At 43.6% G+C, this 24,948-nt stretch overlaps 1 protein-coding gene across 5 annotated transcripts in view; it reads right to left on the bottom strand.

The window, feature by feature from the left end:
• The window catches only part of Rcor3 (REST corepressor 3), a 41,093-nt gene that overhangs the window by 11,700 nt on the left and 4,445 nt on the right, over positions 1 to 24,948 (bottom strand). For 4 of the 5 annotated variants that reach the window (XM_087906019.1, XM_087906020.1, XM_087906022.1 and 1 more), the window contains exons 3-9: positions 19,840 to 19,917; positions 17,173 to 17,225; positions 15,295 to 15,456; positions 14,171 to 14,295; positions 13,482 to 13,560; positions 9,263 to 9,481; positions 5,349 to 5,426 (exon numbers count right to left, since the gene is read on the bottom strand). In XM_087906019.1, coding sequence (XP_087762145.1) covers positions 5,349 to 5,426; positions 9,263 to 9,481; positions 13,482 to 13,560; positions 14,171 to 14,295; positions 15,295 to 15,456; positions 17,173 to 17,225; positions 19,840 to 19,917 — 794 coding nt within the window. Of the gene's footprint in view, positions 1 to 5,348; positions 5,427 to 9,262; positions 9,482 to 13,481; positions 13,561 to 14,170; positions 14,296 to 15,294; positions 15,457 to 17,172; positions 17,226 to 19,346; positions 19,658 to 19,839; positions 19,918 to 24,948 lie in introns of those variants that run through there. The other variant, XM_048439377.3, reaches the window with a different exon arrangement.

The following is a 24,948-nucleotide window of genomic DNA, read 5'->3' as shown; positions in this document are numbered from 1 at the left end:
ACCGCATTTGCATTTTATCAACCACAGTAATGGACATGCACAGTGCTGCGGTGGTTAGTTGAGTTCTCCTGCACAGGCTGCTCCAGGTGAGGGTGACAGGAGACAGTGCCCGGGTCAGCGAAAACTGACCGGTGGCTGTGACGTCTGCTCAAGCCCAAGGGAAAAGGGAGCAAAAATGGAACAGAAATATGGACACTATAAAAATGCCTTTTATCTAGACTTTAGACGTGTCTGAAAGGCAGGGTCCCCGTGCGGAGTCCTGAGGTCTGGGTGGGAGACGTCCTCTCACCAGCACTGCAGGGCTTAAAGCAGAGCTAAGGCTGCTCACCACAGTCCTAGGCCTGACAAGCAATAGCTGTGCTGGGGGATGTGCAGAGGGGGCGCGACTTACACCAGGACAAGACTCTTAAGCCTGGAGAGCCAGCAGAAGGTGTGGCTGAGAGGTGCTCATGGGGAGACGGGAAAGGTGAGTGTCATTTGGGACACACTGAAAAACGAAGCACTGGGACTCAAGTGGAACTCAGGTTTTGCATGGACAAAAACACAGTATTCATGTCTCCAATCCATTTTTGAAGGTTGAGAAGATTTTTATAACAATGGAGTCATTCATATATTACTTAAATGTAAATGAAGTTCTAATGCGAGGCTACAAGCTTTCTTTTAAAAAAGTAATGCTGTGTCCCCTCCTATAGGACGCACTGTCCTCATACATTTGCCAGCCCTGGGACAGAGCACTGGGTTTTTAGCTGAACCCAAATATGGCTGTTAAACTGATGTGGACAAGTGTGGCAGAAAGACATGCAGCGTTCTTAAACACCAGGAACTGCTCGCATTCCAAAGGGATACGCTAGAAAGTGACCAGAGGAGCGGGACTCAGTTTCCAGGTCATGACTGTGCTCCCTGGGTGTAGAAACGGTAATGCGACCAAGAGGCTGCTTGAGCTGCTACCACACCTGCCTGCTGCCCCTCCACTTCCTCAACTGTTTGAACGAAATTCTAATGTATTTATGATGTAACTTTGATGCTGTGAAGGGATGAGATTATATTTCCCCAGGAGAAAAAGAGAACTTAGACCAAGCCTGTATGCACGTGTGTAGAAACTGATGCTGAGGGGAGACAGTGGTAACAAGAGAATGCAGTGTCTTGGGGGTAAGGAGAAGGAAAAGGAGGGCTAACCACCTAAAACAGCTTCCCGTTGGAGGGTCTGGTCTTCTGCTACAAGTTAATAGCCTTTAAATGGTACCTCTGGGTGGGAGACTGCAGGAGGGAGATGCCAAAGCTGGTTAGGATCAAATGTCTGACAAAATGGAGACAGGGAAGCAGGGCAGACTGGAGAGAAACAGGTTAAGGCATTTTAAACGTGAGAGTCCTTTAAGTTATCAGCCCCAGAGACGTTAATTTGAAGAAAGGATCACCAGAATATGACTCATGAAGGAAAACTGAACTCTGTGGTTGTCTCAGCAGACCTCAATCTGGAACTCCTATTATAACAGTAGCTATACAAAATAGGACAATATCAGTGACAACACTGACAGTCTCAAAGAGCAGGCCGACCAGACACTGGGTCCTCGCACCGAGTCTTCGTTTGCCTCTCCATTCTGTCATGTCAGCGGCATGTTCCTCTTATCTCGAAGAGCTGGGGAGGTTACCGAGTTAAACTTCCGGCTCAAGGCTGGAAGCGTGGGCACCCGTCATAAAGGTTGGGAGCAAACACACGGGAAGGGACCCCAGTGTCAGCCCTTCCGGTATGGCTCTTCTTTCTTCCCTGACCACCGGATTTCACTGCCTCCACCTGTTCACACAGTCATGAACCACACACAGCTCCTCCACCCCAACACACAGTTCAGGGAAACACATGGATTTCTAGCTTTGAAATGGAGTTGTCTCCTGTTCTCGTTCCTCTGCTACCCTGTTGGATTCACTTCTGACTGCACACTGCCGTGCTGAACATCTTAGCGGCGAGCATGTTTGCCTACTGTAGTTCACCTTGCCCAGACACTGCCAAAGCGGCTTCTCTAGAATGATGTCATCTCGTCATCCACTCTTAACAGGGCCCTCCCCTCGCACCTAATTCAAAGGCGTGATTCTCCTTCTAGTTTCACAAAGGTATTTATCTCAAAGTATCCTTGGTCGTAACCCACACCAGGTGTTCATTCTTCTCTGCATCTAAAATCGCCTTTCTAGGCAGAAAAGATTCTTGAGAAAAGACATCTTTTACGTCCACTGAATCTCAGCATCAGTTCACCTGCTCCCTCCACCACTGTTACGCTCTTGGCCTGACCCCTCTGAACTTCGTGTATGTGCACAGTTACCTCTGTCCTCACTAGAGTGTCCGTCCTGAGGGGCCCAGCCAGGATAAGGAATGCCCAGCTGCTTTCCGAGAGCTTTGCTTCTAAGTCTACACTTGATCAGTTTGACAAGTATTTTTTAAGCAGGCAGGGAACAATTGCCTTATGTCCTGTTCTCCCCTCCTCCTGCACGCCCACCGTACCTAAATACTGCCTTACATGAACAGGGCATTAATACATAGTTGTAGAAGTGAACGTGCTTTCTTCATCAAATTTTATTCTAGATAAAATCAAAACTCAAAACCAAATTAATAAGTAAAGCTCGTTATAACGATGAGTACTGCATCTAAGGCATAATTACTCCCAGTTTTTAACAGTTTGGATAAGGTGAAGTCTAACCCCAGGGGAAGGACTGCCTCTCAGTGTCTTTCCTGAGATCTAAGCAGTGTTTCAGAACATAGTCACTCAAGCTGCCTGGTCCTGAAAGCAACAAGAATATGAGGAATACAAATGTGCTGTGGAGATTTTCTGGATGACAGTGCTCTGTGTACCTCAAGTTAGATGAGATCATTAAGTCAGCCCGGTGCACCCAGACTTTGGTGAACCCATACAATGGTAAAGATTTTGGTGATTTCATTTTGCTCATTGTTCTTAATTCAAAAGATATATTAAGTGTTTGATAACTTCTATCCCAGTGGCAGACTTAAAACGTGAGAATCGCCAAATAGTTTTGCTATTCTGTGACACTTCCTGTAGGCTGACGGCAGCACCGCGCACACCGACCGAGCCACAGGAGATGCCCCTGTTCCCTCCTGGGTGATCTCCAGTGAATCGGCAAACCCTCTGAGGCGGCGGGCTCCGCACACTCAGTTGCCCAGCTAAATAAAGACCAAAGAGGGAACCCACAGTCAAGAGCGGCTTACTCACTTTCCCATCTTATGCCATGGTAATGACTAAAACGAGCCTGTAATACTAAGGAAAATTGAAACTCAGAATAATTTTTCCTTGAGATTTGGTACTTTTTCTGTAAAATTATTTGGGCTTGTTTTCTTGTGAGAGAAAAATGTTGATTATACTTATTCAGCCTTTCCCCACACCCCTTGGAAATTTTAGTAGAAATCTAGAAATTCTCTATTTTATTCAAATTCTTAAATATGTATTTTTGTTTTTAAATTTTGTGTGGGTGTTTTTGCCTGCATATATGTCTGTGTAACCTGTGCATGCCTAATGCCTGTGGAGGCCAGAGGATAGCATCAGACTCCCGGGACCTGGACTTACAGATGATTGTAAGCCATCATATAGGGAATTGAACCTGGGTCCTCTGGAAGAACAGCCAGTGCGCTAAACTACTGAGCCATCCATCTCTCCAACCTCTAAATTTTCAAACCATTGCATAAAAGTTCTTATGAGTGGTTCCACAGTTTTGCTTTTACATATATGGCATTTATTCACTTATCCATGCAGTGTGTGGAGCATGCATGTGTCTTGGTGCATGTGTGAAGTGAGAGACAATTTTCAGGACCAGTTCTGATTCCATCATGCGATTCTCGGGTTCCAACTAAAGCTGTCAGCATGGGCAGCAAGTGCCCTTACTCTCTGAGCCACCCAAGCCAGCACCCTTTCCCCCCCCCCTGCCCCGCCCCAACGAGTTTGTTTTGTTTGTTGAGACAGGGTCACTCTATGAAGTGCTGGCTGTTCCTCTGGTCTCTGCCTCCCGAACACTGATACTTAGGTGTGCGTTGCCACACCGGGCCCCTCCCTGTGCTTTATACCTGCTGTACTCAGACAATTTCTAAGTTATGAAACTATTAGCATATGAAATTTTGCTTTATATATATTTAATCATATATTAATATATATGATTAAATATTAAAATATTAATATGAATAAATAAATATGATTAAATAAATATATATTAATATATATGATTAAATATGATAAATATTAATATATATGATTAAATATAAAATTAAAATAACCAATTCAAATTTTAAAGTTTCCTCTTGCAATAATACAGGAAAATAAAATATTTTGTGTTATACCTCCCCTAATTCAATGCCACTGGAGTGTATTTAGTTTATTTAGGGGCTTGAAATGAGATCCCAATCTATGCATTTTTCCTTGTTTCTCATAACCTAACCTTGATGTGGGGTGAGCTCTTTATCCTATTGTTTCTCCCAACCCCCCATCTTATCTGCAGATATTTCAGTCAGACGTAGGAGACACAGAAAGGACCCACAGTAACACATACAGCTATTTGGTCACTATATACATAGAAAGACCAATTCAGAATATTAATCATAACTTGGGAGTCTTTAAAAAAATCAAAGATTTTATGGCTGAAACTTTTGTAAGAAGATTTCATTGGATTTTAGGGGCACTTAAATTCTACTATATTTACCAAGAACAAACAAAACACAAATAAGGCTGAAAAAATGGGTACTATCTTTATATATGAGATTTTGTATTTTCAGGCAGAGTGTATAAAAATATGCACAGTAAAATCTTCTTTGAAATATGAGCACCAAACAAGTGTTTTAAAGTAAGATTTTGTTTAAGAAAAATCCCTTGGGATTTATTTTTGGTACCGAGTCACATGACAGAAAAGGGCTCTGGACAAACACGGCTTGCCTCAGACGTGTGCCAGCCTCCCCACAGACCCTCCAGCCTCCCCAGACGTGTGCCAGCCTCCCCACAGACCCTCCAGCCTCCCCAGACGTGTGCCAGCCTCCCCACAGACCCTCCAGCCTCCCCAGACGTGTGCCAGCCTTCCCACAGACCCTCCAGCCTCCCCAGACGTGTGCCAGCCTTCCCACAGACCCTCCAGCCTCATGGGCTCACTCTCAATGATGGTTTTTAGAGTACTTGCTGAGGGCAGCGGAAGTGAGTTAATTTAAAATGAAAAGATCAATCAAGACTCAAAAGATAGCTATGTGAATGAAAAATTCGGCACGATAAATTGTCCATATTGTGAAAACTTCAAAAACGACAGCGTAGAACCTGAGCACAGGGAAACCCAAAAGAACAAGGAGTTAACCACAGGGGCGGTCAGCATCCTACCTCGGGAGGTTTGAACTCTTCAATTCCACCTTCCATTTTCTGCTTAAGTGCACTGTTTACTTGCTTAGCATTCTGAACCTTCACAAAACAACAAAGTTTGAGTCAGGCCACGTACTTGGTACATTTTTATGAGTACAGATAAGTGAACAGAACATATATCAAACATATATCAAAATCATCTTAGGTTTCAGTTCAGGAGAACAGACATGATCATCACAGCGAAGTGCGCCATGCTGCCATTCAAGTAGCACATACCTGACAGACTGACAGACAGACAATAACACGCACGCATGCACACATGCACACGCACGCATGCGCACACGCACAGGCACGCACACACACATTTCATGGAGGAGCAGTGCTGAGCAGGGATCAGGGCTGCGCTCCTGGTAGGCAAGCACTTTCCTCTCATCTTGAGCAAGCTACTCTCATCTTAATGACAAACTTTTTTTTCTTTAAAAAAAATCTATTTAAAAAAATCCAAATATGATTCAAATGAAAAGTTCTGTCATTCTTTTTGTTTGTTTCTAGTTTATTTGTGAGACAGGGTTTCTCTGTGTAGCCCTGGCTGTCCTGGAACTTGCTATGTAGACCAGGCTTGCCTTGAAGTCAGAGATCCGCCTGCCTCTGCCTCCCGAGTGCTGGGATTAAAGGCGTGCGCCACCGCTGCCTTGCTAGCTCTGTCATTCTTCAAGCACCCACAGAGCACATCACAGTCTTTATAACCAAAGGCAGCTGGCATACACAAAGAGTAAACTATCACCATTTCTCATTACTATAATGTTGACACAATGGTAAATGTTCCTATAATAATGATGATGATGATGCCTAATATTTGCTAGGTATAAAACATCATTCTTGGTATGTTAAAAATCCCTCAATTCTCACAATCATTCTGTGTGGTAAATACAATTAGTTCTGCTATAACACAACACACATGTTCTCAAAAGTTACTATATTATGTAAAATCTTCAATTAAAAAACCTATATCTTATGGGGAAAGGATACTTATTGGGCACAACTTTCAATACCTTCAATGAGAAACATGAAAAGGCAGGAAGCTAGCAAAAATGAGGATTTTTACATACTCTAAATTGTTAGGAAATGTATAAATGCCACAGTAAAGATGGCACTTGACCTTATAAGGATGCCCAGGCTGGTATGAAGATGGGTGTCAGACTGACTGCAGCTTCTGAGTCACTGTCTGTGGCAGAGGGTGGCCACCTGTAGCTCTCCCCACTTCTGACAGCAGCTCTGCAGGGTTCCCTGCACACGGGGAACTGATACGGCTGCCACACAATGGAGGCTGGGACAGTGCTCAGCCAATCAGGTGTAGTTTTCCACCGATGATAAATGTATATTGGCCAACACAGAATTCATTCTATGCTCAAATTGTTTCCCAGTCTATCAAAGTACTGGAAGAAACGTGTTCTCTGCTTCCACTGGAGCCATTCACAGAAGATAAAAACAGAGCATGCAGAGGTGAAGAAACCTTTCAGGGCAATCATGTAAGAGGTACAATCTGAATGTAAACCAAGTGCAAACTCCCGCCCTATGAGCAACAGCCAGCCTCCAGTCAGAGGCTTGCATGTCTGCTGCTCCCTGACAGGTCTGTTTCTCACCAGTGTGGGCAGTCAGATAGCATTAGGTGATGCATCACTTTTTTCCAACCAGAATATCTGGAATAAGTCACTGGATGGTTTAGAGTAAATTAGCTGGCCGAGTTAGAAAGATGCACGGAGGGAAAGGAGAGGGAGAGAGGATAAGAAAATAAAGGAGGTGTTTGGTGGGCAGCGGGGAGGAATGCTCCAGAGGAGACAGAACCTAAACCAAGTTTTAAAGAATTCAGCCAGCAGCTAAGGTTGGGAGGGCAGGGGACAGAATGAACTGTAGGCAAATAGCATTCAGGAAAAAAGAAAGGATGCTGGACCAGAGCAAAGAGCCAAAGAACCAGGTAGTACACCAAAGAACCTCAATTTTGCCTAAAGGCTGAATGAAATTGAAAACTTTTAGTCAAGAAAACACAATCACACTTGCCTTTCAGAAAGGCATGTTTAACAGTCATGCAGAAGACAGAGTGAGATGAGAGTTTAGACGAATACAACTCAAGTCAGAAATATTAATTACACAATTAAGAAACCTCTCCTCGCACACCTTTAATCCCAGCTCTCGAGGCAGAGACAGGCAGATCTCTGTGAGTTTGAGGCCAGCCTGGTCTGCAGAATGAGTCCCATGACAGTTAGAGTTATGTAGAATGACAACGTAAAACAAACAAACAAACAAAAAAAACCCAACAAGAACAAAAAGCAAAACTAGAGAAGCTAGGAAACAAAGCTGAGACCCTTTCCATCAAGACGACCGTGGAGACACAGGGATCATGGACGACATCAGTTGAGGAAGTGCATGTGTGTGGCGATGCTCACAGATGGGAAACACAAGCGTGGAGACAGCCACTCGTCAGTGCAAGATGAAGTGCTGCTAATGTAAACTCACTGTGTCACCTATCAAATGAGTAACCAAGGAGAGAAGCTTGCGGGTAAAATGGCTCACAGCTAAGTGCTTGAGTCACTAAGGCTGATGACCTTACTTATGAAGACGTAAGGAGAAAATGGGCTTCTGCAGATTGTTCCCTGGCCTTCACGAGGGTGCTGTACATATGGACATGCACAAACACAAATAAATAAGAAAACAAATAAGTGAAGGAAAAAGCGCTAAATTAGGAGGAGATGCCCTACGAGCAGAAGTCAAATTGCAAACGGAAACAATAGGCCTCTTCCCTCCCTCCCGTAATCACAAAAGATTACAGGCAAAATAGCTAGAACAAGGGTTCTCAACCTGTGAATCATGACCCCTTTGGGGGTTGAAAAGACCTTTCAAGAGGTTGCCTGAGACTTTCAGAAAACACAGATAAATTACACTGTGGTTGATAACAGTAGCAAAATTACAGCTATGAAGTAGCAACAAGATAATTTTACAGTTGGGGGTCACCACAGCATAAAGATTGTATTAAAGGGTCATGGAACTAGGAAGGCTGAGAACTACTGATCTGAAGATTTCCATGGAGAAGTGTTTGGAAGATGGGAATCTTTGATGGCAAAACCAAGTAAGAAACAGAAAAAGCAGATAAGAAAGGCCATATGCCCATAAGCCGTGTGGACAGCTCACTATGTCAGCCACTGCTTTCAGTTCCCGTCATCCATGATCTTGGTTCCAGCCCTGTATGCTAACTCCTGTCCAGATGACACAGAAGCTGCCTAGGGGAAGACAGGCTGAGGTCTGCTTAGATGGACTGACTCCCGCTGCTCCTAACTGTAACCACTCATTACGGCAACACTCTTTTTGATCAATAGCAGAAATCATCAGTTGATTTGCATAAGTCTCACGGATAATCCTCAGTGCTTACATACGAGGGTCATAGCATTAAAAGCCATGTAGACATTTTAAAAACACTGTTACTACTTCAGCCCACAGTAAGGACAACAGCAGTGGTGATGACTCACTAAGGAGACACAGTGTGCCAAACAACCTACACACAGCGCTACAGGCGCGGTCAGCAACTTGCAACAGTATGGCTATTGTTCCTTTATGACTATTGCTCCTTATTGTACAGGAAAACTGCAGGCTAGAGAGTGAGCTATGGAACTTGCTTAGAATCAGTGCTGATGACAGCTATGCTGGGATTTGCATCTACACCAGCAGAGGAATTTCATAAAGTAAACCAAGCTAGGGATGTGGCTCAGGAATGCAGCATCACAGTTGAGGCTGTGGAGTCAAGCCTGTACCCTGAAACAAACACTGCCACCCCTCCCCCCAAACTTCTAGAAAAGAACATCTGCAAACTCTAGAGTTCAACCCAAACAAACACAGATACACCAATGGACAAAGTCATAAAAGACACCACTTCTATAAAATACCTGACGCTTTAGAGAGATCAGCTCCATGTCCAGTTGCCTGAGGATGGTGTTGGCTGCGTTGGGACTGCAGGAGACAGCCACCACGTCCTCCTGGGTTAAATACATGCCCTTGGGTGGGCGGCACTTGGATCGCTGGGAGTGGTGGCGGTGCTGCAAACTCTGGTACTCCCTCCTCCCGAGGCCAACCTTGCTGGTTTGGACAGGCTGCTCAGTGCTACCCTAGGGAGTGCAGGTGGAAGAGCAGAGACTTTGTTTTCATAAATGAATGCAGAGTAAAAAATCTCCTACAAATAGGAAGATCTCCTGCACTGCAAAATTCCCCCAACAAGCTTTATTATTCACAAGTCTAAATAAGACACACACGCCGGGGTGCACTGACACTATGACAAAACAAATATTTTTTGATTTTTCAAGACAGAGTTTCTCTGTGTAGCTTTGGCTGTCCTGCAACTTGCTCAGTAGACCAGGCTGGCTTCAAACTCACAGAGATCCTCCTGCCTCTGCCTCCCAAGTGCTGGGATTAAAGGTGTGTGCCACCACCACCCAGCAACAAAATATATTTTTGATTAATTGAATAAAATGTTTAGTTTCTACATCTTGAGGCCTATGAACACAGAAAAAGTAAGTTATACTATATTTTTTCCCATTTGCTTATACAATGAAGAATAGGGCAACAACCTTGTCCCAGACTATAAATTATACATATAAAGGTCTACAAAAAGAACGAAAGACAGTTTAGGAAATATATGTGTATATTAGGCAGCTGGTAAAAAAGAGAGAGGTTTTATTTTACTTGGAGTTTTGGAATAATGTATGGCTTTGGAGGTTAGAATGGATACAAGATGACCTTGATTCTGATGGTAGGGACATTGTCAAGTGTGTATGTGGCTTGTAGACAATAAAACTCTAAGCCCAAGTATTAGGCATCAGTTCATGCCCCAGAAGAGTTAAAAAAGTTGGGAATGGGCTACTAAGTAGCATTAATATTTAATGTCCTAAAATGTAAACACCAGTGTCAGTCTGTGCTTCCGAGAGGCATCCATTAAGACCGGACACATATCTTACTGACACATTGAGAACTTCGTTCTTCAGGAAGTGGAGTTGAATCCATACAGCTGTGCAGTCAAGTGTAATTCACCTTACTGCTGAAAACTCAAAGCATTAAGGCAAATCTGACGTTCAGAGAGATGCCTCCTCAAGTCTTTGGATCAAAGCTGACGGCGACTCCAGGCCCTTCCTCAGCACTGGAGTCGTGCAGGGCACAAGAGACAAGAGCAGCCCGCTAGAAGGAGCACCCATCAGTGTGGAAAGCAGGGGAGACACCCGTTCACTCCGCCCCTGTTCACTCCTCCCCTGTTCGCTCTGCCACAGGAGAGGGCTAGAAGTGGTCCTGCCTGTGCCAGTCTTGGTTAGAAAACAACTTTGAAAAGTCTTCCCTGAGAACTCCCAATCAGAGTCCTTCCTCAGACAGGTTTAGACCCTAAATGTCTATGATCTTTGTAGCTTGAGAAGCCCCAGATAAAACTTTTTGGAAGCTTAGGATGGTTGTGTCTACACACACTCAGAAGCAAATGCAGAGGCCGTTTGTAAGAACACACTCTAATCTCAGGTCTTAGGGATGTGCACGAGCTTCTAAAGGATATTCCTCAGGAGAAAGCAAAGAAAGGACAGAATCAAGAAAGAATGGTGACCTAAATGATCAATAAACATATATGTTAAAAACCCACCAAATTTAAGTTTGAATAAGTTAAAACCAAAACCAAAAGAAAATGTGACTGAAACTGTGGGTTTTACACAAATCAGTAGGGGTTGGAGTCGAGGCGTCTGCTGGCTAGAAAGTCTGGGAGCACCAGCACTAGAATCTAACCTAAATATAGGAGACAGAGTCTCCTGGGTACACAAGAATAGACATACAGGAATAGCCTGCTCAAAGTAGTGGTAAAAGAATGGGATATATATGCCTCTAAAATAGGCCACGAAGGAAGGGAGCCAGGAAAGGCAAACAGATCAGATGGGAATGAACCCCAGCCCCACATACAGGCTTGACATAGCGGCACATGTCCATAACCCCGCACTGGGGGTGCAGAGAGACAGGAATCCTGGCGGCACATTGGCCAGTTTGTCTGGTTAGAACAGCAAGCTTAATGAGAGACCGTGCCTCAAAAGAAAGAGAGGGAGAGGGAAAAAAAGAAAGGAAGAGAGAAAAGAAAGGAAGGAAGGAAGGAAGGAAGAAAGGAGGGAGGAAGGGAGAGAGGGAGGAAGGGAGGGAGGGAGGAAGGAAGGAAGGAAGGAAAGAAGAAAAGAAGGAAAAAAGGAAACAAACTCTGGCCTGAACACCTGGAAGTATGGATGAGTGCACTAGACAGACAGACGGACACACATACACCTGAACAAGTACTTTGGTTCTAAGAAGGGTACAGCAAGAAGAGTGAAAAGAGTTAGAAAACAATAAGAAATCAACTTCAAAAGTGAATTGTGGGACTAAGAGCCACTCAGTGGTTCAAAGCACGCCCTGCCTTTGCCGGGGACCAGAGCTCTGTCACCAGCACCGACACTGGGTGGTTCACAGGCTCCAGTCTAGGAGATCCAAGGCCCTCTTTTGGCTTCAGCAGGCACTCATACTCAAAATGCATATATTCAGATTCAGCCGTGTGCGCGCACACACACACACACGCACACGCACACGCACAATTAAATCTGCTGATGGCTCAAGGAAGCCAAAGTCAAGAGGACAGGAATGAAGAGATTAAGAAATCTCAAAGCAGCTGGCATTCGAAAATTATTAAAATCTAAAAACTAGGAAAGTTAGAAAACATCAAGGTAAGGTCATTTAGGATTTTAAAATGTCATTAATGGAGAAACTTCAAGGGAAGGGCAGGACTAATCGGGACACGGGGTCTCCTGACAGTGACAGTCGCGGTGGAAATGACACCCTGTACCAATGCGGACCCAGGTGAACCCAGCCATGCAGCTCCTCCTTCCAGGGCTCTGCTGGGCCTACTGCTCCCCTCGCCAGCTTCTACCTGTCCACACTCTCAACATTTTACAAATGCGTAACTCCTTACCTTATGAAACAGCATGTGTATCAATTTAGCCTTTTCTTAATGACTGTAATCTCCTTATCAGCAGCACACTGGGGCAGCTGAGCACTTTCCTAGCGGTCCTTCCACCTCTCACTGAGCCAGCGTTCAGTGTCACTGCTCTCCATATACCTGCTACTACTTTCTAATTTGCTATAACATGGAAAAAACATTGCTGAGAAAAATTGGGTAACAAAACCAGAGACCAAAAAATTTTACCTAGCAAATCTTACCATGTAAAGGTGTGTTTAATCTTTTTCTAAGGGATTAAAGACTAAGAATCTGTGACCAGAGGTGATAACCCAACACCACTACGTAACTACTCAGTAGTTTCCAAACTTGAAATCTCCACTGAAATCTACTTCCTAAACCATTATACAGAAAGTCTTTCTTTGCTTCCCCAAAGAATTATTTTTAATTGTTTGTCTGTGTGTGTGTTTGTGAGTATGCATGTGTGTGTGTGTGTCTGTATGTCTGTGAGTATGCATGTGTGTGTGTGTGTCTGTATGTCTGTGTGTGTGTTTGTGAGTATGTGTGTGTGTATGTCTGTGTGTGTGTTTGTGTGTATGTGTGTGTGTGTATGTCTGTGTGTGTGTTTGTGTGTATGCATGTGTGTGTGTGTCTGTATGTCTGTGAGTATGCATGTGTGTGTGTGTGTCTGTATGTCTGTGTGTGTGTTTGTGAGTATGTGTGTGTGTATGTCTGTGTGTGTGTTTGTGTGTATGTGTGTGTGTGTATGTCTGTGTGTGTGTTTGTGTGTATGCACACTGAGGCAGAGGTGTCAGGTCTTCTGGAGCTGGAGTTCCAGGCAGTCTCAGGCCAGACCTGAGTGCTAGGAACCAAACTCCAGCCCTCTGAAAGGGCAGCAGGTGCTCTTAACCACCAAGCCATCTCTCCAACCCCTGTTCTTGTCTTATTTTTGAGACAGGGTCTCAGTGTGTAGTCCTCACTGGCCTGGAACTCTCCAAGTAGATCAGGCTGGCCCCAAATGCACAAAGCTCTGCCTGCCTCTGCCTCCTAGGTGCTGGTACTACAGGCGTGTGCTACCACACCTGGATTTTGGACTCTTTTTCCCCTTACTGCAGTCAGTCTTTATAAGCAGGCTACTGCACTGTGAGAGGACCTCTAGGGATCATCACCTCTTTTTTGGCTTCTTTTTTTGGGTCATAGTCACTGTCGTTCCCGTCCATTGGGTGTGTCTCTTCCACATCATCATCACTGAAAGAAATAAGATTAGAGGATCTTCTAGTAACTTTTTACTAAAGGTGCCTATAGACTGCCCCTGGGGAGAACAGCTGTACCCACCTTTCTACAGCTCTAACAAACAGTCATCCATTGGGGCATTATCAACTAAAAAGTAAGAGACTCGGTGGGAAGGAAACTTAGAAGTTCCACTTGGAGAGAGGACACATGCAGTGTGACGTAAGGCTGCTAACTTCAGCTCTGTCTGCTTGTGGTGTAAAGAGACAAAGCACAATCACAGTAATGGGGACTTTAGCTACTTGGGAATGTTACTTCAGCAAATGAACAAAGGCCATCTTGCACAGAACACATTCTTTAATATATTTGTGTGTGGAAGGCTGGGAATGGAATCCAGGCCTCACAAATGCTCTACCACTGAGGAACATCCCCAGGTGTCTTTTATTCACACTGAGCACCCAACGGCAGAGCAGCGAAGTCCTTACAGTCAAGACTCTGACCACTTAGCTCTTCCTGGCAGCGCAAACAGCTCTGCAGTGGCTTTATAAGCAGGCTACTGTCTCATGGTAAACACACCACCCCAGAGAGAAGTCCCCAACAACGCAGCAAGGTAAAGCATCTGACCCACCTGTCACCCTGATTGTGTCTGTTGGCTAGTTTACGGGCCTGGCGATCCATCAAACTTGTCCTTGAGCGAGTTTTTTTCCAAGAATAGTAATACTTTACAAGACTTGCAATTGTCTTATCTGGAAGCTTAAAAAAAATTCCTGTTACTATTGAAAAGTTTACTTTATAAACTCTGACCCACACATGAATATCAATGTCATATTCTTTGATAAACAAGGCATAAATGAAAACTATGTCATGGGTACCTTTATGAATGACAAGAACCTGACTTCTGAGTGGCCCGGTGGTGGCGGCACACATCTTTAATTCCAGCACTCGGGAGGCAGAGACAGGCAGATCTCTGTGATCTCGAGGCCAGCCTGGTCTGCAAGAGCTAGTGCCAGGACAGCTAAGGCTGTTACACAAAGAAACCCTGTCTTGAAGAAACCAAAACCACTTCTGAGCAGCAGGGCACAGTGAGCTTGAGAGTCATGAATGACAAGAACCATAAAGCACAGTTAATAGTCACAGAACTCCACAGCACCAATGTCACTGACACGGCTGAACCAGTGTCCTGTCTTTTCCTGGGGAAGGGAAATGTCACAAACTAACTTGATGAGAAGGTTCCCCGAGGTCCCAGCACGGCCAAGCCAGCACTCAGCATTTCCTTCCTTTTCTCTAGCTTACAGCCCGTGGTATATGACTGAAAGCAACATATGTTGGCCTCGGAAAGGAGGTAGGGGATACGTGGAGAGCTGAGGGAAGACGTGTGTAGACACAGTGCTCATGCATTCTCTCAAAACATTAGATTACAAATATAGACTTTCAAATACAAAATGAAAGAAAATCCGAGAGGTAAAAATAGAAACATTCAAAAATAAACTTAAATTATTATTCACCCATAAAAACAACCACCAAACTTAGTAACTATAACTTGCTTGAGACCAGATAAAAACCAATGCCTTAATGTAGAAGCCTATACCTGACATGCACGGGTGATTGTAGAAAACACTGCATGCAAATACACCCATTCCAAAACCTTTTTAATATTAAAATGGAAAACATTTTATAATTAATAGGTAGGCACCATTCAATAGTATCATAATTATCCTAACAATAATTTGAGTAAGGCCAAAGTCATCGTACCATTTGTTGGATCCTGTGGAAGCTCTTCCCGTGGAAACTAAAGGCTTGCTCAAACAGGACTTTATCTTCCACCGTCCACTCATCCGGAAAGGGAGTGAAGTTTGGGAGGTCCGCAAGGGACTTCTCGATGTCATGTTTATGCCAGAACAACATGCCAAGTGCCTTTGAAGAGAAACCGTCCCCCGAATCTTAATGGACCTACTTCCGCCACTCTTAAGAGCTAAACACAAATCAGATTAAAATTGAGTCTGTGACTTCAACTTAAGACAAACTGAGTTTGGGGCCTTTAACTGGGTCACTATTTATTTATTTATTCTAAGTCGAGGCCTCAGAACAAGTGTTTGTGAATGTCATATTTGATGCAGAAGTAAGAAAAGAGCAACTCAAAGCTCACAACAAGACTTTTGCTCACATTTTATCAATCTGTCAATATGTAGGAAAATAGTCCAAAAGAAATATCCAGTAAATTACCGCAATCAATAATTGAATAAAATTATCAATTATAACAGAAGAACCAGAAATATTCAGTTGAATTTAGCAGAGAAATATCAAGTTTTAACCTTTCAGAATTACATTATGTACGAAACAATTCTAAGACCTAAGGGCACTTTCATGCAACGCCTCAATCTGATTATTCTGTCACATATTTAATAAAATATTAGTATGTTTATTTTGCTGTTACCATAATGTATACATTCAATTATTAAAAGTCATCTAAATAACTCCAGTGACTTCATTGGCAAGTCATTTCTAAAAGTGCACACTGTCCCCTCTGTTTTAAGTAGCAAGGCCCTACCTTTCCTAGACAGTATTTTAGTATTATTTAATGAGTGAGTTCTCATTCTGTTAAAAAAGAGACAGAATTTTTAGTGGTGAGTTTAAAAGTAAATTTCTTTATTTTGATAATAAAATTGTAACATAAACATGAAAATAGACAAATATTTACTCATATTTTGGAAGATTAACCTTCTCCAAGACAAACAAAGAAGGCACGCCTCTAATCCCAGCAATTGGGAGGCAGGGGCAGGAGGATTCTGTGTGTATGAGGACAGGCTGGTCTGTGTACTGAGTTCTAGGACAGCCAGGAAGACATAGAGAGACAGACAGACAGACAGATACAAACCAACAAGATGGACAATCGGCTTGACTATAATCCCAGCACTGGGGAGGCAGAGGCAGGATTCTGTGTGTTTGAGGACAGGCTGGTCTGTGTACTGAACTCTACGACAGCCAGGAAGACATAGACAGATAGACAGACAGGGAAAGACAGACAGACACAAACAAACAAGATGGGTGATTGGCTTGGCTGTAATCCCAGCACTGGGGAGGCAGAGGCAGGGGGACACTGCAAATTCCAGGTCAGCCAAGGTTGTACAGCAAGACACTGTGTCAAAAATCAGTCAATCAAACAAACAAAAACACTAAAATAATAAAATAGACCACCAAAAGCTTCAAAAAAGCTTCAGAGGTTAATTTGTTTAGCTCTAGAAAAGCCGATTCCAGAAACTTCCAACGCTGCACCGTGGAGTGAGCGTCCAGAGACCCACTTACACAGAGCTGATCTCTCTAACAGCAAGCCTACCCTTCTACCAGGGATTCCTAGCACGGTGAGATACATGGCAAAATGAGCCTTAAGAGTGTCTACTTCAAAGCAGGAAGAGTGGCCAACACCCACAGCCCGGCTGCGGCAGAATGATGGCCAGCCTGGCAACACAGGAGGCCTGGCCTTTGGGGATAAAAAGAAAAGAAAAAGGACCGAAGTGATTGATGAACACAGGTTGACACTGACTTCCGGCCTCTACAGGCCCACACACGGGGACATGCTCCAGCACACACTTGTGCACATATACAAACACATACACACATTTCTCTACATACCTGTTCGACATTGTAGCCATGCTTCTCCTTCGCAATGGCGATGTATTCATCCACTGCAAGGGAACAAGGCCATGTCACTACTTTCAAAAATTTCAGTCTCTCAGATCTGTTTTTTTTTTTTTTTTGTAACACGGTAAGATAATTTATCATTCTGAGTTAAAAAATAGCCAAAGCTAGTACGAAATGTCACTAAACGAGACTTATACACAGAATCAGTGATCCTCACCTGCTGGATGTAATAGGTTAGCTGGTAAGGAGTAAAATTTCACTTGACTTAATAACCTTATGACCATATATGATATAATTATTACTAAGTTAAGTGACATTACTATAATTATTTTTGTATGCTGACAATCACCCATGTGGAAGTAGACAAAGGAACCCAATCACATTGTAAAATCCTAAAATAATCCTTGAAACACTTGGCTGCGTACGACCCTTTCATATATAAAAAAGGCCAATTCATCTGTACTTCTGCAAGCTGTCAGAACAGCATGCTGTGTGCACACGCATCCTTAACACTCCTGTGAGCTGTCCCGAGATAGTGTGCTGTGTGCACACGCATCCTTAACACTCCTGTGAGCTGTCCCGAGATAGTGTGCTGTGTGCACACGCATCCTTAACACTCCTGTGAGCTGTCTGAACAGCGTGCTGTGTGCACACGCATCCTTAACACTCCTGTGAGCTGTCTGAACAGCGTGCTGTGTGCACATGCATCCTTAACACTCCTGTGAGCTGTCTGGAATGGTGTGCTGTGTGCACAAGCATCCCTAACTCTCCTCTTGGCTCTTCTGCTTGTTTTGTGGTACTTAGGTACTGTTTTCACTTGTCTGCCACACGTGATTAAATTAACAGAGTAATTCAGACAAGCAGTTTTAAAAGTGATGTGCTGGCTATTTCAAGGCCTCACTACAAAGTAATCTGTTACCGTCAAAATTCACTCTATGTGGTGTCCACAGTCACTCCTTTATCCTTTTAAAATTATTTTTACACATATGCATATGTAATTAATTCTTTAAACATATTTCTAAGAAGCAGAACTCTTACGGATTTGACCTGGAGTGGCCACTGCTACCTGAACTTGCTTTTCTGTCCGTTTCTAGTACTTTTAACTTCGGTGGGGTCATTTGAACTTTTATACCTTAGTTTCCTGCTCTAAATTCAGGATTAAACAATGCACTCTCCCATGATTGAATGAATTAACACTCAGAAGATGTTCAGGAGTACTTGGCTTCCTAAGTACCTCTAAGGATCTGCTATTATTATTGAACATTACAATTTAATATATTATAAATATGCTAGAATAGCTATTTTTAAATGGGTGCTATATCTTCCCAAGTATAATATACTTTCTGATACAGAAAGTTGAAGTTTTATATTTTGTTTAGAATCTACTTAAGTATGCTACAGACCTAGATAGATGCTGATGAAATATAACAAAAGTATATTACAGTCCTTTCGATAGCGAGTTCATTAATACCAGTTGACCAAAAGTGGTTCAGCCCCAGTTGGGCATTAGAACCAAGACAGAGCTTTAAAAGCACGCACAGGCTTTGCCTCTGAAGATGTGGGCTAGTCAGACACCAATACTTTTAAGGTTCTAACACACAATAGAACCGGGATGGACCACTGCTACAGGCCTGCTCTGGACGTCCCTGTGGACACCATTCTCACGGTCATGCTACCTTTCTGCAATTTGTCTTTCACTTTGCTAGAAATTCACCAGCGTACCAAACAGTGAAATCCCATGACACTGTGGTGCCCATTTTATGAATGAAAACCTCTGCAGGCCATACTGAGCAAACCTCTTCTGGGTTCTTGGTATGTGTGCCTCCAGGGCACGGGATCCCAGCTTAACAGTGGGTGACCTGACCTAGTAGTCTAAAGCCTTTAAGTCAGGAGCATTTCTATGTGTGCAGGCATACACTCATTTTCTTTCTCTTTTTGCATTTAGTTGCATCAATACCATGACTAGACTCTACACACAGGATATAAATAACATGGCGATTTTTCTCCAGACTAAATAAATCACAAGACATAAGTTCAAATAATGCTGGGAAAATGCTTTTAAAGACAAGCTTATTTGATGTCTGCTGGAAGGGCTGTTTAGTGTAGCTGCTGCTGTCATCAGAAACTAGGGAGCTGAATGGAGGGTGGGATCTTAGTGCTGTTACCTGTATGTTTCCTACATCTGGTGTGCCGCAAAGGATTCCGGTCTGCTACATCACTGTGAAGTCTCCGTCCAGAGTGGGGAGCACAAGGTGGCCTGACGGCTGCTGAAGTCACTTCTCTCACCTCTCCTCTTTAAAGTGGGGATGAGAGTGGGCTCTCTGGAGTCTGCAGGCATCTCTCCTACTGCTCCATAGACGGAGGCAAAGCCTGTGCAGGTGTCTACATAACTCCCTCCCCTGCTTGAGGGTTTAAGCAGCAAAGCCATCAGAGCCTAGGTGTTTGCTTTCTTCATGGGCCTGACACAAACTGAGTGATCAGATTCACTATCCTTCAAAAGGAAAGACATTCTGATAGAATGGAGGTTTCCATCAAAAGAGAAAACAAAGTAATTCAGTTCTTAAGAGAACCTAAAAGACTAAAACACAAATGCAAATTACATTTTCAACAGGCCGATTCCCTGTGGATCTTAATGTTTGATCTCAGAAAAGAACTTACGTTTGGCATCTGGGACACTGTGGTAAGGCGACCACACAAGCATCCCTCCATTGTCTTTATCTGTGTACTTGGTAGCACCTGAGGAAAAATGAATTATTTTGAATATGACAGCTTTTTATTTACATTCCAAGTAAACACAAGCAAAATCTTATGTTTTGGTATAATAGCTGCAAAGGACAGAGGCGCAAGGAAACAGAAAGGAAGTTTATGAAAGACAGCAGAACACTTGGTTGTGGATGAAGGATACTGTTGCAAACACGGACGCGTGGCTCTCACTTTATTTTTTTCTTTTTTCCTTTTTTTCTTTTTATTATTATTATTAAAAATTTCCACCTCCTCCCCTCCTTCCACTTCCCTCCACTTCCCCCACTCCCACTCCCCCTCCTTCTCCAGGCCAAAGAGCAGTCAGGGTTCCCTACCCTATGGGAAGTCCAAGGTCCTCCCTGTTCCCCCCAGGTCCAGGAAGGTGGGCATCCAAATAGACAAGGTCCCTCAAAGCCCGTCCATGCAGTAGTATCAAAGCCCAATGCCACTGTCTCACTTTAAAGGGACTCTGAAGCAACCCCGCCTTCTGGTCACCAGAGAGAGTGGCTTTCTGTATGCTGGGCAGGGATCTTCATCAAAACTGACCTTTCCCCTGCAGAGCGCCTGCCTCACCCATGCTCTGCCTAGACAGGGCACAACCGCTGCCACTTAAAGAGACGAGCATCTTTCATGGTGTGTATCGGATCTTATCCCTAAGTCTGCTAGGTTTTCTTTCCAAACTCAATTTCACCACTCTTCATAGTGATAAAAACATGCGCTCCAAGACAAAGGCATAAAAGTTAACACAATTTCTTCTTCACATGATCTGGTTGAGTCTAGAAGCCCACTGTCCTCTCCTAGGTATTTCTCATGTTAACCTAAGAAGTCCAAAACACCAAGCCTCATGCCTGTAGATACTTTGAATAGAACAGGAGTTTTTTTCTGGCTTCTACCCAGTCCTTAGCTACAAGTCAGTTAAAACTATTAACACATGAAGCACTGCTGCCAGGTTTAAGACCACTGTTTTTCATGAGGCAGATATCTACTTAACACGAACTGCCAGAATTTCAAATTAACAACATAAAATACTAATAGAATTCTGAGGCTAAACTCAGATTATTGTAAGGGATCTGGGATACAGACATTCCTGACTGCATTTTCCATACAGAGAAATCAGCTATGAGCCACTTTCATTCACTTTCAGAGAGTCATCATAGACTACTACTAAATGAACTTATTTAGGTAAGAACTTTTAGTTGGAAGAATCATATTAATATGATTTTAAACCTATGTTTTATGATCTGAAAAATTAAGGCTGGTGAACAGGTTATCTAAGTATTAAGAAAACCTCAACTACACAAATACAGTTAAAAAGCAAACCTTTGTATTGTGTTGTATCTTTAAAAAAAGAGGCCAAAAGAGGAACTTAAAATCTTTACAAATTATCTGATCAGAAGTTTATTAATCTTGAGATATTCCTTAAAAACTGGTGCGTATCTGTAATACCATTCCTTGGGAGGCAGAGACTGGAAGATTGGGAGTTCAAGGTCATCTTGGGTTACAGAGCAATCCTATTTCAAAACAAATGCACTCCAGTGCCAGCAGGTGTGTGACACACTCAGGAGCAGAGGATCAGGTGAGAGAGCTGAGCTGTAGGTGTGTGACACACTCAGGAGCAGAGGATCAGGTGAGAGAGCTGCAGGTGTGTGACACACTCAGGAGCGGGGGATCAGGTGAGAGAGCTGCAGGTGTGTGACACACTCAGGAGGGGAGGATCAGGACAGAGAACTGCAGGTGTGTGACACACTCAGGAGGGGAGGATCAGGTGAGAGAGCTGCAGGTGTGTGACACACTCAGGAGGGGAGGATCAGGACAGAGAACTGCAGGTGTGTGACACACTCAGGAGCGGGGGATCAGGTGAGAGAGCTGCAGGTGTATGACACACTCAGGAGGGGAGAATCAGGACAGAGAACTGCAGGTGTGTGATACACTCAGGAGGGGAGGATCAGGTGAGAGAGCTGCAGGTGTGTGACACACTCAGGAGCAGGGGATCAGGACAGAGAACTGCAGGTGTGTGACACACTCAAGAGGGGAGGATTAGGAGAGAGAACTGAGCTGCAGGTGTGTGACACTCAGGAGGGGAGGATTAGGAGAGAGAGCTGCAGGGTGTGTGACACACTGAGGAGCAAAGGATCAGGAGAGAGAGCTGAGCTGCAGGTGTGTGACACACTCAGGAGCTGAGGATCAGGCGAGAGCTGGAGTTTGAAGCTTCTGTAATAAGAATTTAGTGAAAATCTTCCAACCAAGCAAGCAAGCAAACAAAATGCCAAACAATAAGGTTAAAAAGAAAACCAAACAAACCAAAACAAAATGCTTTCAGTTTTAAGAGATTTAATTTTTAGTTATGGGCCTCACAGGTTAAAAACCAAAATAATAGACAAACAAATAAAAAAAAACCTTCTAAATGCCAAAGTCAAGTAACTCAACAAAAACGAGACAGATGCCAGTCAAGCCTTTAGCTTAGAAAATCAGTTTCCAGCCAATATCCTAACTTCAATTCTTTGTCAAGGAACAGATTCTTTTTACACAATTGTGTAAAAATGTGACAATAAGATCATTAAAATCTTCTTTAATAGAACATAACACAGCATATAAAAGCTTCCATTAAGTCTCAAGTCTTAATGTATTCCATGATAACTGCATTTTCTTGCATCCCATTTTTAAAAACATGTTTCCATATTAGTGTGAGTGTTGCTGTATACACGCCACAGACCATGTCGGCCGTCTGAGATGAACCCATGCTTGCTGACAAGCACCTCTTTCCACGGAGCCGTCGCTCCCTTGCATGCACCTCATCCTTGCATTGCAGAAGGTCTGATGTGTCTCATTGAATAGCTCTTCTCAAACAAGTATTGCTTTTTCTCCATTTAAAATACCAGTTATGATTCTCCCCTAAGTTTTTCGATATTGTAACTAAGGGTCTAATATGACAGACGCCAGCTCCTACTTGAGGACACTAACCACTTCTAATGTGGACGATAAAGGAGTTTACATGAGTGGCCTAACAACAGAGAAGGCACAAGTGGGCACTTTACAGTGTTCTTTCCCTAATTACGGACCCCAGCCTTTTCAACTATACGTCACCCAAGAAATACTGATGCTTACGAGAAAGAGTATAGATTACAGACTTCAGACTCCCAGTCACTGCAAGCGTGCCACCTTGGAAATATCTTCTTGTGCCTCAGTTTCCCTCATTTATAATAACAGGGAATAGATACGCATCTACTTCAGCACTGCTTAAAAGGAAAATTGGTAAGTTGATAATGTACACACATGGGACAATCGACTACTAAGATACAAAGTGTAAGGAATACTGTAGGATTTCTAGTCAAGTGAAAAAAATGCAAAAACAGCAATCTGTAACTTTCCAAGACCACCTTCGAGAAATTAAAGGACTTTGGTGAACAAATAACCAAACTAAGAATTTAGATCCTGAAAAGTGGTCTCAACACCTAAAAACTGTTTATAAACTGAACTAGGTTTTATATTATATTCTGGGTATCTAGCTACAAATGGGGTAAAGACTTTCCTCATGATATGCAAGCATGAATAACTTATGTGTGTGCACACGCGTGTGCCTTTGTGTATGCACAAACCATGTGGTACTCAGAGGTCAACAGAGAGCATCTTCTGTCAGGCTTCCGTATTTGTACCTCTTCTGACACAGGGTCTCTCTATGAAGCCCTGGCTGTCCGGGAACTAAAGCAAGTTGGCCTGCCTCTGCTGGACTCAAGGGCATTCACCACCACTCCTGACTATACCCTTTTTTTTAAAGACAGAATTTCTCACTGAACCTAGAACTCACTGCTTCAGCCAGGCTGGAGAGCCAATGACCCCCAGGAATTATTTCCGCCTTCCCAGACACTGGTGTACAGCACCACAGCTGGCTTTTCTGTGGTGACAAGGATCTGAACTGAGGCTCTCACGCTTTGTCTACTGAGCTCTCACCAGCACCACGCATTGTGAGGGACTCGACTTTCAGACTTGTGAGCCTCCCATTCTCTTTCTCAATACAACCTGCCTGAAAAGTCACCTGAGGTCTAAGTTATACTGTAGTCTCCCAGTGGAAGACTTCACCTTCTATCACCAACTAGAGCCGGGAGATACTAAATGATCCAACCCAGAAATAAAGAACACATAAGTTTAAACTCCACAGCAGCCGGAGTAGCATCATGAACTTCTGCAGCTCCGCTCGGTGCTGCCTCAGAAAGCTGCAGCCCTGTATGCAAGGACTACATCACAGATGTTCTAGTAGTAAACGTCCTCTCACACGGAACAAACATGCTTCTCTTACAGAGCGGACTCTAGGGTTCCAAGCTTCTCGCTAAAGCTCTCCTCTACTGAGGAGACCACAACCACTGCAGTGTTAGTCCGTCGTGCACTAACTCACTGCAGTGTTAGTCCGTCGTGCACTAACTCACTGCAGTGTTAGTCCGTCATGCACTAACTAACTCACTGCAGTGTTAGTCCGTCATGCACTAACTAACTCACTGCAGTGTTAGTCCGTCGTGCACTAACTAACTCACTGCAGTGTTAGTCCGTCATGCACTAACTCACTGCAGTGTTAGTCCGTCGTGCACTAACTAACTCACTGCAGTGTTAGTCCGTCATGCACTAACTAACTCACTGCAGTGTTAGTCAGTCGTGCACTAATTAACTCACTGCAGTGTTAGTCAGTCGTGCACTAACTCACTGCAGTGTTAGTCCGTCATGCACTAACTAACTCACTGCAGTGTTAGTCAGTCGTGCACTAACTCACTGCAGTGTTAGTCAGTCGTGCACTAATTAACTCACTGCAGTGTTAGTCCGTCGTGCACTAACTCAGGCCAGAGAAGGCTGAACACTCACAACATTGCGCTCACTGAGATGTGTGCTATGAAAACCGGACATATGTAAAGAAGCAGATGGGTTGGGCAGGCAAACAAGAAAGTACTTTGTGTCTACGCCAGTGTGCACGAGCCCCCGTAGAGGCCAGAGGAAGACATCAACAGGACATCCATGACTTCCTCTACCACTTTCTGCCTC

Source organism: Myodes glareolus, chromosome 5, assembly GCF_982192425.1.
Source record: "Myodes glareolus chromosome 5, mMyoGla1.1, whole genome shotgun sequence".
Taxonomy (NCBI): Eukaryota; Metazoa; Chordata; class Mammalia; order Rodentia; family Cricetidae; genus Myodes; species Myodes glareolus.
This window is presented reverse-complemented; position numbering and strand designations above follow the sequence as displayed.